Consider the following 12667-nt stretch of genomic DNA (forward strand, 5'->3'; position numbering starts at 1 on the left):
TAGGTGAGAATTGGACCTCGAGTGCCCCTTATTTGTGTTGGCAACTTTAGGCAGTACGAGGTAGGATAAGCGATAATTTAGAACTTACGATATTATTTACATTAAGAGTGTAGGAGTGTTGGTTAAGTCTTACAATAGACCAGTCATAATAATTTGATTGAAATTTATTTTTAGCGAGAATCGGATTTAAGATCTCTCATTTATAAGTAAAGAAGAATACTACCAAACTAAGAACGAATCTACCTTGGGGCATAATGAGTCAACTGACCCCCAAGCTCAGAAATTCTCCATACTATTGATATCAATTGACATGCTCACTTAGAAGTTGTTGGCATTTGTCGACGGATAATATTTTCTAACATTCGATAAAATGTCAATTTACATGCTCAACTGCACACTACTCTTACTAACCCGCACAATAATATTTTCTACTTTCGCCACTGACTGGATCGTACGACTATAGTACTAACTAGTGGCAGATAAACAGTAATTTAGCTATTGAAAGGCTGAAAGAATGGAAACTCATGAACACATGTGAGGCAATAAGTCTATCAAAGATATGGTGATGATTAGCCTACATATCACTTTAATCTCAGGCTGTTATGCTTTTTGCTTTACTTTATCAGTTACTAATCATGATTATCGCAACACCCTGTTCTCGTTTTAACAACTTGATTACCAGTAAATGATGCTTTTTCTACGTATGGATTAAGGATGATCATCCACACTAATCCAAACTGGTAAGATCACATGCTAAACACCTCGTATTAACGCTTTAATTTGATTTATTTTCTTCTTTTGAGCTAGCTATGTGTCCAAATTAGAGGGCGGAATCCATAAAAGAAGATTGTCACCAGATGTGTAAATCTCTGTCTGATTTTCTGCATAATTGGATTGGATAGGGGCAACGTGGAATCTCCCCACTCAAGAAATTGGATATAATTGAATTTGACGCAAGAAGCTCCATTCACTTCATTTTATCATCTAAAACTTAAAGGAAGCTCTAGCAAAAGCACTTTTTGTACCTAAACCATATAAGCACTTTAATCAATATGGTTTTGGGCATGTTTGGAAATTTTTAGGAAAGAATTATTCTCATCTCATAAGTGCTTTTACTAGAAGGACGTCAAAAATTTCGTAAAAGAATCTTCCTCTTTTAAATGCGTTTATGGCCCAAAACCATTTTTAGTATGTTCTACCTAACTGCTTTTGATCTTCGAGCCATTCTAAAACACTCTAGGCCTTTTTGACGAATCAAGATTTTCTCTGGAGTTCTGTGTCTGAAATCAAAAGGGCCGAAGGTTCAGATGGTTGAAGAGAACGAGAGATCCGGATCTTCGGTTTTTGCAAGATCAGCCAACGAATGGACCAATGATGATCGCATGATTTAAAATGAGTGGTCGGATCTCTGGGTCTATCAACTCCGAACACAGAGATCTAGACAGTACCTCAATTCCTTTTTGACAACCATGTCTTTATAGATCATAGAGCACTTTCTAGAAAAAGAATACGAGATGTGTTTCTTCTTCTTCTTCAAGAAGAAACACTTCAAAGTGATTTTTCAATTAAAAAATTTCGACATGGTTCTAGCATGAGCACTTCTAACAAAATGTTTACGAGCAAAAATACTTTTACAAAGCAGGTCTTCCAAACAAACTCTCGTGGAAATGGAAGCACTACTTTTCGTGTTAATCAAACCCTTCAAAGGGATGTGCCAACTAATAGTAATTAGACCCTATAAATTTAAACTATTAAGCATCATGATTACTGGCTCGATTAACTAAAAGAATGTCCCCCATTTGCCTCCTTGCATTCACCAATTAATCTTTTAAAATGTTATAAAACGAAAGACACAATCATGATTAACAAACCCCACAATTGCCAATTGTGCTTAAATCATTAATTTGGCATAAAACTTCCTTCAAATCTCCAACTCAAACCATGTCTAAAAAGAAAGCCTCCTCCAAGCAGCACCAGAGAGTATGCAGGGCATTGTGTTGCAGCAGTTGCCGGCTTAGCGTGTCTTCGTCTAGCTCGGAGGAAGTAGCGAGCTCTAGTTCCGATAGGTACCCTTCGATATCAAGCCTATCGCATGCCATGGTTCAAGAGAGACTCGACCAGATGATCAGGGAAAGGCAGGAGGGATTGAGGCACGTTGATCATCGGAGAAGAAAGCAGAGGGCTGGTGACGATCGTGATCAACTTCAAGCAGGAGGAGGGACTAAATTTGTTGTAATGGTTGCAATGGAGAAGTGTTCTTATGATCCGAGGGAGGATTTCAGGGAGTCCATAGCGGCGATGATAGTGGCAAACCGGATAGAAGAGCCTAAGGATCTTCGTAGCCTCTTGAATTATTACGTTTCGATGAATTCCGATGAGTATCGTGGAATTATACTCGAGGTGTTTCATCAAGTTTGCTCTGATTTATTCTTATGTAAATTCCATTAATTGTTAAGCAGCACATTGTAAAAGTATTCGAGCATATTATAATTTTCTATTCCAATCCAAAAAATGGAAAGCGGATTCAAACTTGAGTGCAGAGAAGGAAACACATTGCTCTTTTTAATTTCTCGATATTTTAAAATGAATATACAATAAAATTGTGACATTATATTGGGGACAAAAGAAGAAGAAACCAACTGAAATATTCAAATGATAACTCAAATCCAACAATAACTTATGCGGCAAGATTGTGAATTTGAACCACACATTCTGCCCCGACGAAAAACATATGTGATTCAATGCACCTTACGCTTGATCCATATTGATCTCTTCTTGGAAAAGCTGAGAATGCAGCGGAAGGGGTTCAAAACCCAGGCATCAATTTTCTGAAACATGACTCTGAAAGAATGATACATAGGAAACTGCAGCAGGCCGAAGAGAGGGACTGGGAAAAAGGCAATGGGGTAAAGTAAAGACTTGGTCCATTTCTTCTCGACACGAATCAAGAGCAAAATGGTGGCGGCAAAGGCAAGCATGGTTGTTGCCATGGACAAGAAGAGCAAGACGAATCCAGTCATGATCTTGCGAGGAAGGCTGCTGATGAAAAGCGGATACTCGAGTGGAGAGGAGAGGACAGAGAGAAAAAAAGCCACTGAAGACAATGAGCAGGCGATAGCCACAACGTCCATGCAAGTGAAGAGCAAAAAGAGAGGATCGTCCTGGAAAATAGGACGGCCACTTTGATCATTACCCCCAGGAATGGCGTAGGCGGCTGCAAAGACCACAGTGGCCACTAGCACCGCCACGGTTGAGCATGATTGAGCCGTTTCTTTTATCCATTCTTGTGCCGATTCCAGAAGCTTGTTATGTTCATAGTAGAACAGCTCCTCTGCTGTCAGTTCCTTCTTGTTGTTGTGCATGCTGTAATGAGGCGGTAGTATCTCTTCCACACGCTGACATAAACACAGTAAACATTTATCAAGTCGACCTACAGACTCGGTAACATATGCATTTGTTTGACAACATAAATCTAGCAAGTGAACATTACCATAAACCAGCGCAGCTCTGCTTGCAACTGCATGGCAGGACCAATTAAATTCTGAGACAGTGCTATAGTGTAGTAACTCCTATCTGCAGCCTGGTGCAGTATGGTGTTTCCATCGCAGTCTATCCTCTCATTCAACCTCGCCAATACAGTTGGTTTGCTTCTGATAAGATTAAGAATTGGTTCTTGACGGTACTTAATTGCCAAATGCAAAATGTTGCGTTCGTTATAGTTAACGTGCTCAACCGCTTGAGGATGCTGCTCAAGTATCTCCTTCACGAGGGGAACAGTTCCTGCGATAGTTGCTATAAGCAATGGGGTTGAGTTGTAAACTTTATTGGTTGCCCCCTCTTCCGGTTTGATTGCTTCTGCAGCTGCCCTTCCCTTTTCACCTCCATCATCGCCATTTCCCATGTCTGTTTTAGCTGTTTGTGCGGCTGCCTTTTCCATTTTTCCTCCGTCATCATCCTTAAAAAGTTTTGCCACTGACCCCAGATAAATGGTCTTGGTTTTTGGTTTCTTGCTATTATGTAACCAAGAATGGTCCGATTTGACAAGCAACGGGATGAGTTTCTCTAGTGATTTTTTGTTTTTTTTGTCCTTCCAGATTTTATATATTATGCCGCCCTGCAGGCCTCCTGTTTCAATCCATCACAAGTTAAGCATATGTATACATAACGTGTCATAATTAGAACGTTGTTATCGGCATTCCAACTAAGTCACCATGCACTCTTCATCTTCTTGTGTAAAATCATAAAAAAATAAGTGCACAATGACTTTTCTAGAGTTCCAATAACAAGAGTTTTGAAGAAAGTTGAGGTTCCACCATAAAACCAATTGACGCCCACATATTGCCAAGAAATATGATGGGAGGAGAGACCTTGCATGGGCTTATAAGAGGTTAGGCTACTCCTTATATTGCCAATTGGTTTTATGGTGGAACCTCAACTTTATTCAAGTTTGTCTTGATGACAATGCCGCGGCAAAGGCAGAAGGTAAACAAACCTTGAGCAAGGGAGTCCCATAGTGAATAGTATGCCTTCGCAGCAAATGCTAAACATTTTATGCATGCAACTTCATTAGGAACATCGAAAAAACCCAATTCAAGAAGCGCTTTTGCTAGCTTGCAGTTTAATTTAATCGAAAAATAAAATTAGATTACAAATTTGGTCACCTGCAAGCTTGTTCCGAAAGATGGATTGACGGGGATGGTTGCTACCGATGTTGCTCTCCACATCATCCTTGTGATTTGGTGTGACCACATCTCCTCCACCGGGAAGGCCTGCATATAATTATTGAGATTACTGCTTCAAAAAGAAACGTGCACGCACAAACATACACGTATACATAGCAGTAGAGTAACGATATGTACAATGATAAATGAGCATCTTCCATTGGCTCTGTTGAAACTGTGGCACAAAGGCTCTCGGCATTTGGGCTAACAATTGAAGGCTTGTCAATCCTTCATCGTCTTTCTGTTGTGCTAGAAAATCGTAGTTCTCTAGTAACCAAAGAGCAGTCTCTGCATTGTGGAAGACAAAAGAGGAAAAGTTATTAATCTGCATTTGCATATATATTAAGTGTTGTGAATCAAAGTATGCATTTGTGAGGGAGAGAGACCAAAATGTTGGGCGATGACAGCCATACGAAGAATGGACATTTTGTCATATCTGTTGAACTGCATCGGAAGAGCGTCTGGATTCTCCTCCTTCAGTTTGCCAGCGTAAAACTTGACCAAGACAGTGTGACCAAGAGCAGCAGTTCTGTAGAGCGGAGTTTCTCCTAAATGGTTCCGAGTCCACAGCAAAGGCAGCGCATCATTGTCTTCATCAGTAGTAAAACTGACTTTGACAGGCTCGTTGAAATTGCTCACCAAGAACTCTGCCGCTTCCACACTGCCGGACACACCCACCTGGTGAAGAGCATTGTTTCCGTCATTATTCTGAACCCTCAAAGATTTTCTCTTTTCATAGCTGGTTGAATTTCCGCGTATGTCAACCAAATATTCAAGGACTTTTTTTCCTTGTGATTTGCTTGTGCAAGAAGCCGCAAGGTGAAGTACATTGTCCCCATCCAGCGTCATTGGCCTGAGCAATTTTTCCGGATTCTTCTCGTAGTATTCCTTCACGCCTTCCCAGTTATCCTCCATTGCAAATTCGTAGGGTGTTTTCAAGTCTTCAATTTGGCTTAACTCCTCCACTTGGACCTCTTTCTCGATTTGATCTGGCTGAACAATGTGTGTTCTCTGGTACTCCATCTGTAGTACTAGCTAGCTTGCTGGAGTGTAATGTGGCGGTTTTCGTTTTAATTATAGGCTAGCTGCTGCTGCTGCTGCTACTAATATTCTTTGCTTAATGTAGTAACTAATTATCTTTGACCAAATAAAGCGTAAAATGACTTTGCCATTTTCTAGCTGTATATGCTTTATCCCTACAGGCTACAAGCATCTACCTTTGCTTAATTAGTTTCTTAGTTTTCTGCAGTAGATTCTGTTCACCAAGCGTGGAACACATGTCTTGCTACAATATATATTTATTAATTTGAGGGAAGTTCTGGTCTAGAATCAAAACGACGGAAAAAGAGATTCGAACTTAAGAGCAAACTAGTCAGTTTTATTTAATATTCATTCAATGTAGAGAATTACATCTTACGTCCTTTGAAGGGCGTTGGCCGGAGATTGTCTTTGCGACCGATGAAGCAGTGTCTTGATACATAAACCAACAATGCTCGAACCAGCACCATTACCGAAAACCAGCGAAAGAAGGACGTGTTCGTATCTCGACAAATCTGTGTATGAATTCTTATCATATAAGTTACCTCTCTGTCTTCGCACTCTTCCCCAAGATCCGGGCGCCACTTGTTCGCACCTTCTCGTGCCTGTATTGCCTTGCACAGTTGTGCTTCTTAAATTGATGTTATCTCATTGGGCGGATTTTCGTTTACTTACCGATCATCATCACCATCACTCGTTTCAGTAGGCTTACGTCTCTTCTTCCTCATCTTCGCATTTCGCTTCAGTTTCTTCATTTCTTTTTCTTTTTTTTGACCTCGGCGGTACGGGTAAATTTATTGATATGAAAAGAAAACAAAGTTACACCTGATCAGAAGAACATAAATTTTATCTTTCATAAAGCAAGAAAAACAAAGTACAAGAAAATAGGGGATATAAACCTTACTTTCCTTGAAGGAGAAAATACAAGAGAAAGAGGGGGACATAGGACCAAACCCCTCTAAAAGAAAACCTAAAAGGTGAAAACCTGCAACATAAGCTGTAAAACAAAAAGGAATATCCACAAGGATTAGATAAAAAAAGAAAATCACACATAAAAAATGAGAGATAAACTTGTAAGCTAGCATGTCCAGAAATCTGAATGTGAAAAAGGAAGAATCTCAATAAAGGAAATATTGATCCTCCTTGGCCTCTTCATATGCAATGGTCTATTTGTTTGGATCGCATTTGGAAGATGTCTTTCTACGCCTCTCACATATATCGCGAAGGAAATGTTGTTGCGGACAATTTTGCTAACATGGGCTTGTCTTTTCCAACTTTAGTATGGCATGATTCCTCTCCATTGGTGGCTCATGCTGCTTTGTTTTCAGATTATGTTGGCTTTCCTGGCTACCGCTTCTCAAATTAATTTGCGTATCGAAATACAAGTTTGACTCACTTTCTTGTTTTTTTTCTCTTAACCTTGTGATGTTGTTTAATCTGTTTTTTATGTTTAGACTTTTACGTTTGGTTTTAGAGGGGTTAGGTTTCATGTCTTCCCCCCTCACTTCCTTGTATTTGTGTTGTTTGCGTTTCTAGAAGAGTAAGGTTTATGCCCCTTTTTTCATGTAATTTTTATCTATTTTTCTTGTATTATGAGGGGTTAGGTTTATGTCCTCCCTGACTAGGTGTAACTTCTTTTTCGTTATCAATAAAATTCCTCTCGTACCGTCGAGGTTTCATAAAATAAAATAAAAATCTCAATAGGAGGAGCGGCATGCCAAACAAGACTAGATGAGAGAAGACCTCAAATGGCTAATTTGTCAGCAAGCGCATTCCCATCTCGAAATATATGAGAGCAGCAAAAACCATGTACTGTAACTGAGAAATACAATTTTCCAACGAGTTTGGACCGACCAAGGAGGAGAAAACAAGCCAAAAGCAAAGCAAGATACCACACTAGAAGAGTCACTTTCAAGCCATAAACTTTGTCTACCCGAGTTTATGCTTACCAAGTTTTTGCTTTCTGCAGGTTATTTTCTTCTTGTGTAGCTTTGGCACAATGCTTCCTGTCCAAAGTTTTGAAGATGTGTTTTATCGATCTGATAATCTCGAACGTATCCAATTTCTTTGAATTTAGTTTCAAACTTCGAGAGTATTCTATCGACAACCTGCAAGGGCTGTGTCCGTTGGAGAAAATATACTAGATAAGCAAGCAGATTTTCCAAAATATTAATTTGACAATTTTCAGAGTGAGTCTCAGCAACAACAAATAAAGAAGCAGCACAATGTTCAGCAGGGCAGGGCAGGGCATTTTGTTACTGCTGCTGCAGACTTAGTGGGTCTTTGTCAAACTCGGAACAAGTAGAGAGCTGATAGGTACTCATCACTGTCAAGCCTATTTGCCTGGAGTTTGCTCTGATTTTCCATATAAATTCCATTGGTTGATGACTCTGTTTTGGTCTTTTGTATAAACTTGAAATTATTCTAGCACTATTTTAATTAATCTAATCCAATCCAAACTATGGAAAGCGGATTGGAACTTGAGTTTAAAGAGGGAAACGCAAGGCTCTTTCCAATTTGGCTACGCTGCTCGGATATGCTATATAAACTCAAATTATAATTTCAAATCAAACAAAAGTATGCATGGTACTAGATCTTTACCATACAAACAAGCCTCTTTATTCTTCACGTATTGCCCATAATTTAAAATGAAGACACACTGAAATTGTGACATTTAATTGGGGAGAGGAAGAAACCAACTGAAATATTCAAACGATAACTACAAATCTAACAGTAACTTCTGTTGCAAGATTGTGAATTTGAACCACACATTCTGCCCTGGCGAAAAGCTTATGTGACTCAATACGCCTTACACTTGCCCCATCTTGATCTCCTCTTGGAAAAGCCGAGAAGGCAGCGTAAGGTGAAAATCCAGTCATCGATTTTTTCCAACGCGACTATCAAGGATTGATACATGGGAAATTGCAGGAGGCCGAATAGAGGGACTGGGAAAAAGGCAATAGGGTAAAGTATAGACTTGGTCCATTTCTTCTCAACGCGAATCAAGAGCAAAATGGTGGCGGCAAAGGCAAGCATGGTTGCTGCCATGGACAAGAAGAGCAAGGTGAATCCAATCATGACCTTGCGAGGAAGACTGTTAACGAAAAATGGGTACTCGAGAGGGGAGGAGAGGATTGAGAGAAAGAATGCCACAGAAGATAATGAGCAGGCAATTCCCACAACGTCCATGCAGGTGAAGAGCAAAAAGAGAGGATCGTCCTGGAAAACAGGAAGACCATTTTGATCATTAGTACCCCCCGGAATGGCGTAGGCAGCTGCAAAGACCACAGTTGCCACTAGCACCGCCACAGTTGAGCATGATTGAGCCGTGTCTTTTATCCATTCTTGTGCCGACTTCAGAAGACCGTTATGCTGGTCGTTGAAGAGCTCCTCAGCTGTCTTATCCTTCTTGTTGCGGTGCATGATGTACCGAGGCGGTAGTATCTCTTTTACACACTGACACAAACACAGTACACCTTTATCATGTTGACATATAGATTTTGTAATAGAAGTATTTGTATGACAACGAAAGTCTTTTACCAAGTGAACCGACTTAATTACTAACATAAGTATTTATCTAACAACGTAAGTATTTTATCAAGTTTAGCAGGAGAACATTACCAGCATCCAACGTAGCTCTGCTTGCAATTGCATTGCAGGGCCAATTAGTTTCTGAGACAACGCTATAGAGTAGTAACTCCTATCTGCAGCCTGATGCAATATGGTGTTGCCATCACAGTCTATCCACTTCTTCAGCCTCGACATCACAGTTGGTTTGCTTTTGATAAGATTAAGTATCTCTTTCCGACGGTTCTTAATGGCTAGATGCAATATGTTGCGTTCATTATAGTTAACATGCTCGACTGCCTGAGGATGGTGCTCAAGTATCTCCTCCACAATGGGCATAATTCCTGTGATAGTTGCTATAAGCAATGGGGTAAAGTTGTAAATTTCATACCTCGCTGCCTTATCCGAAATCGATGGTTTTGCAGCTTCCGCTTGTTCTTCACCTCCATCATTACCTTCTCCCCTATCCGACTTGGATGTTTTTGCGGCTTCCCATCCTTTTTCACTTCCATCATCACCTTTTCCGTTATCCGATTTGGATGTTTCTTCGGCTGCCTTTTTTTTTTTACTGAGATTGGACCCTAAAGAAATGGTCTTGGGATTTAATTGCTCATTAGTACTCAGGCAAGAATAGTCCGTCTTAACAAGCTCATGGATGAGTTTCTCTAGCCATTTTTTGTTTGTTTTGTCCTTCCATATCCTGTAGATTATGCCGGCCTGCGGGCCTCCTGTTCCTATCCATCACACGATCAAGCATATGCATACATTAACTAATGTGTCACAGGAGATGTACCGCCAATCGTCACTCTAAAAAGTTATTATGCACTCTTCATCTTCTCATGTAAAATAAAAAAAATGAGTAAATAATGTTTCTTTTCTAGAGTTCCAGTAACAAGTGTTTATTATGATGAAAATGCACTGAGGAAAAGGCAGAAAGTAAACAAACTTTTAGCAAGGGAGTCCCATAGTGATGAGTAAACCCTAGCAAAGCCTGCAAAACATTTTATGCATGCACCTTCATCAGAAACATTGAAAACATGCCAATTAACGGAGCGCTTTAGCTAGCTAGCTGTGTAGTTTATTTGATTAATTAACTAGGTTACCTGCAAGCTTGTTCCGAAAGATAGGTTGGGAGCGCATCTGGTTGCTATCCAAGTTGGTCTCTTCATCATCCTTCAGATTTGGTGTGACCACATCTCCTCCATCAGGAAGCCCTGCGTATATAACAACGTTAAGTATGAGATTACTGCTTCATATAAATTAAAAACGTGGATGCGCACACAGGCGTGTATATATAGCAGCACGTAGAGTAACGGTGCATACAATAGTAAATGAGCATCTTCCATTTGCTTTGCTGAAATTGTGGCTCGAAGGCAGTTGGCATTTGGGCTAGCAATTGAAGGCATGTCAATCCTTTATCATCCTTTTGGTGAGCTAGGTATTTGTAATTCTCCAGTAACCAAAGAGCAGTCTCTGCATTTTGGAAGATAAAAGATTAAGCAAGAGTTATTAATCTGCATTATTGAGAATCAATGTGTGCATTTTCAGAGAGAGCCAAAGAGACCGAAACGTTGCTCAATGACTGCCACATGAAGAATGGACAGTTTGTCATTTCTGTAGAAGTGCCTGAAAAGTTTGTCCGGATTATTCTTCTGCAGTTTGCGAGAATAAAAGTTGACCAAGTCAATGTGACCGAGAGCAGCCGCCCTGAAGAGCGGAGTTTCTCCTAAATCGTTCCGAGTCTCCAGCAGCGGCAGCACATCATTCTCTTTATCTTCATTACCACTAGCACTAGAACCGATGATGACCTCGCCTTCACGTTCAACAGGCTCGTTGAAGTTGCTCACCAAGTACTCTGCCGCATCCACACTTCCGGACAAACTCACGTCGTGAAGAGTATTGTTTCCGGTGTTATTAGGTTTCCTCAGAGCGCATCTCGGGCAATAGCTGGTCGAACTGAGTAAACTGATCAACATTTCGAGTACTCTTCTGACTTGTGATTTGCTGCAGCAAGAAGCCGCAAGGTGAAATGCAGTGTCCTTGTCCACCGTCATTGGAATGAGCAATTCGTCTGGTTTGTTCTGGTAGTATTGTTTCACGCCTTCCCAGTCATCCTCCATGGCACATATATAGGCACCTTTCGAGTCTTCAATTTTTTTCAATTTACTATCACTCTCGTTTTGATCACTCTGATCCACCGCTACTGTTCTCCAGTACGCCATCTGTGTGCAGTATATTAGCTAGCTTGGCGGTGTGTAATGTGGTGGTTTTTGCTGTGATTTATAGGCCCGGCTAGCTGCTGCTACTGCTGCTTCTACGCACTTCCTATCCCGCAGGATTTATAGGCCGGGTAGCTGCTCCATCAATTGGTTTCTATTCCGATTCATGATTAAAATGGTAAACAGTTTAATAAGAATATGATTCTGATTCCTTCTCCATTCAACTCCTTATCAATTCAATTTCTCTTCAATTATACTTTTTTCATTTTAATTGTCGATTAGTAAACGAGCCATTAATATACGCTTTGTTTAAGGGAACTATTTTCTTGTGCCCATTTATATATGTTTTATCCGTACAAGCATCTACCCTTGCAAGTGCGCAACACATGCCTCGATTAAAATGTAATTTGATAAATGTACGCCAGCATCTATTTTTTTTTTTTTTTTTTTTGTTCAAAGCCTACATCTATTGTTTCTACCAATATTATTAGTTCTCAGCAACTGCACATATTCAGTTTTATTTATTCATTGTAGAAAGGGAGTTGAATTTTACGCACCATTCATTTTAATTTATGGCCCTCGCATTAGATAAATGGGAACAACAAAGAAAATGTAACAAGGATGTATAGGAAACTAAAAGGTGTGCCTTTATTATTTTGCCCTGTAGAAAATTACATCTCATGTCCTTGAACAGGTACAAACATATAAATTACACGATAAAAGTTACTATGGTGAGCTTTGTTCCAGGGAGTCAGGAGGGGGCTGCGGCCTTCCTTGATTAGGATGAACACGCTACTGTTGTCTCACTACTACAAAATGACCTAATAGTGTCAGTTGTTGCGTCGGTTTAATATTATATAGTGGCGAAAAAGAGATTTGCGACACTCACTGAAGATGACGTCGTATTTACTGTCGCTTATAAGCGTCATAAAATTTCTGTGTCGCTTTTAAACCGACGTAAAAATTTAGTGTCGCTTATAACCGACATATATTTTAATATTTTTAAGTACTGGCGTCGCTTTAAATAAAATAGTGTCGCTTTTAAGCGACATAAACTATGGGTGTCGCTTTTAGGCGACACTAATTCTTGTTTTTAATATTTTAAATCCTGCGTCGGTTTTG

At 40.0% G+C, this 12667-nt stretch overlaps 4 protein-coding genes and 1 long non-coding RNA gene across 5 annotated transcripts; 1 reads left to right on the plus strand and 4 right to left on the minus strand.

The window, feature by feature from the left end:
* Positions 1 to 1910: 1910 nt before the first annotated feature.
* On the plus strand, positions 1911 to 2448 carry LOC137728627 (probable transcription repressor OFP9). Its single transcript, XM_068467358.1, has one exon. The coding sequence runs from the start codon at positions 1942 to 1944 to the stop codon at positions 2446 to 2448; it is 507 nt and encodes a 168-aa protein (XP_068323459.1). The 5' UTR covers positions 1911 to 1941.
* Positions 2449 to 2738: 290 nt separating this feature from the next.
* Positions 2739 to 3937, minus strand: LOC137728628 (ankyrin repeat-containing protein ITN1-like). Its single transcript, XM_068467359.1, has 2 exons — positions 3491 to 3937; positions 2739 to 3395 (listed from the first exon to the last, which is right to left on the minus strand). The coding sequence occupies exons 1-2, from the start codon at positions 3935 to 3937 to the stop codon at positions 2739 to 2741; spliced, it is 1104 nt and encodes a 367-aa protein (XP_068323460.1).
* Positions 3938 to 4100: 163 nt separating this feature from the next.
* On the minus strand, positions 4101 to 4738 carry LOC137727936 (uncharacterized). The gene is made up of 3 exons (XR_011067882.1): positions 4662 to 4738; positions 4493 to 4540; positions 4101 to 4125 (listed from the first exon to the last, which is right to left on the minus strand). It is a non-coding gene; the product is annotated as an uncharacterized lncRNA (long non-coding RNA).
* A 50-nt stretch (positions 4739 to 4788) lies between these two features.
* LOC137728629 (uncharacterized) lies at positions 4789 to 5744 on the minus strand. The gene is made up of 2 exons (XM_068467360.1): positions 5108 to 5744; positions 4789 to 5009 (listed from the first exon to the last, which is right to left on the minus strand). The coding sequence occupies exons 1-2, from the start codon at positions 5742 to 5744 to the stop codon at positions 4789 to 4791; spliced, it is 858 nt and encodes a 285-aa protein (XP_068323461.1).
* A 2814-nt stretch (positions 5745 to 8558) lies between these two features.
* On the minus strand, positions 8559 to 11548 carry LOC137728630 (uncharacterized). The gene is made up of 5 exons (XM_068467361.1): positions 10891 to 11548; positions 10650 to 10799; positions 10430 to 10540; positions 9381 to 10060; positions 8559 to 9215 (listed from the first exon to the last, which is right to left on the minus strand). Exons 1-5 carry the CDS (start codon positions 11546 to 11548, stop codon positions 8559 to 8561), a joined length of 2256 nt encoding a protein of 751 aa, XP_068323462.1.
* Between the last annotated feature and the right edge of the window lie 1119 nt (positions 11549 to 12667).

Source organism: Pyrus communis, chromosome 3, assembly GCF_963583255.1.
Source record: "Pyrus communis chromosome 3, drPyrComm1.1, whole genome shotgun sequence".
Taxonomy (NCBI): Eukaryota; Viridiplantae; Streptophyta; class Magnoliopsida; order Rosales; family Rosaceae; genus Pyrus; species Pyrus communis.

Bases quoted from the DNA above. Each gene is read 5' to 3' on its own strand.
- LOC137728627 (XM_068467358.1), top strand. From the start codon at position 1,942: ATGTCTAAAAAGAAAGCCTCCTCCAAGCAGCACCAGAGAGTATGCAGG.
- LOC137728628 (XM_068467359.1), bottom strand. From the start codon at position 3,937: ATGGAAAAGGCAGCCGCACAAACAGCTAAAACAGACATGGGAAATGGC. The intron at 3,396-3,490 runs GTAATGTTCACT...TGTTTATGTCAG, and splicing joins CAGAGCTGCGCTGGTTTATG to CGTGTGGAAGAGATACTACC.
- LOC137728629 (XM_068467360.1), bottom strand. From the start codon at position 5,744: ATGGAGTACCAGAGAACACACATTGTTCAGCCAGATCAAATCGAGAAA. The intron at 5,010-5,107 runs GTCTCTCTCCCT...TCCACAATGCAG, and splicing joins TGTCATCGCCCAACATTTTG to AGACTGCTCTTTGGTTACTA.
- LOC137728630 (XM_068467361.1), bottom strand. From the start codon at position 11,548: ATGGCGTACTGGAGAACAGTAGCGGTGGATCAGAGTGATCAAAACGAG. The intron at 10,800-10,890 runs GTCTCTTTGGCT...TCCAAAATGCAG, and splicing joins AGTCATTGAGCAACGTTTCG to AGACTGCTCTTTGGTTACTG. The intron at 10,541-10,649 runs GTATGCACCGTT...TTATATACGCAG, and splicing joins GAAGATGCTCATTTACTATT to GGCTTCCTGATGGAGGAGAT.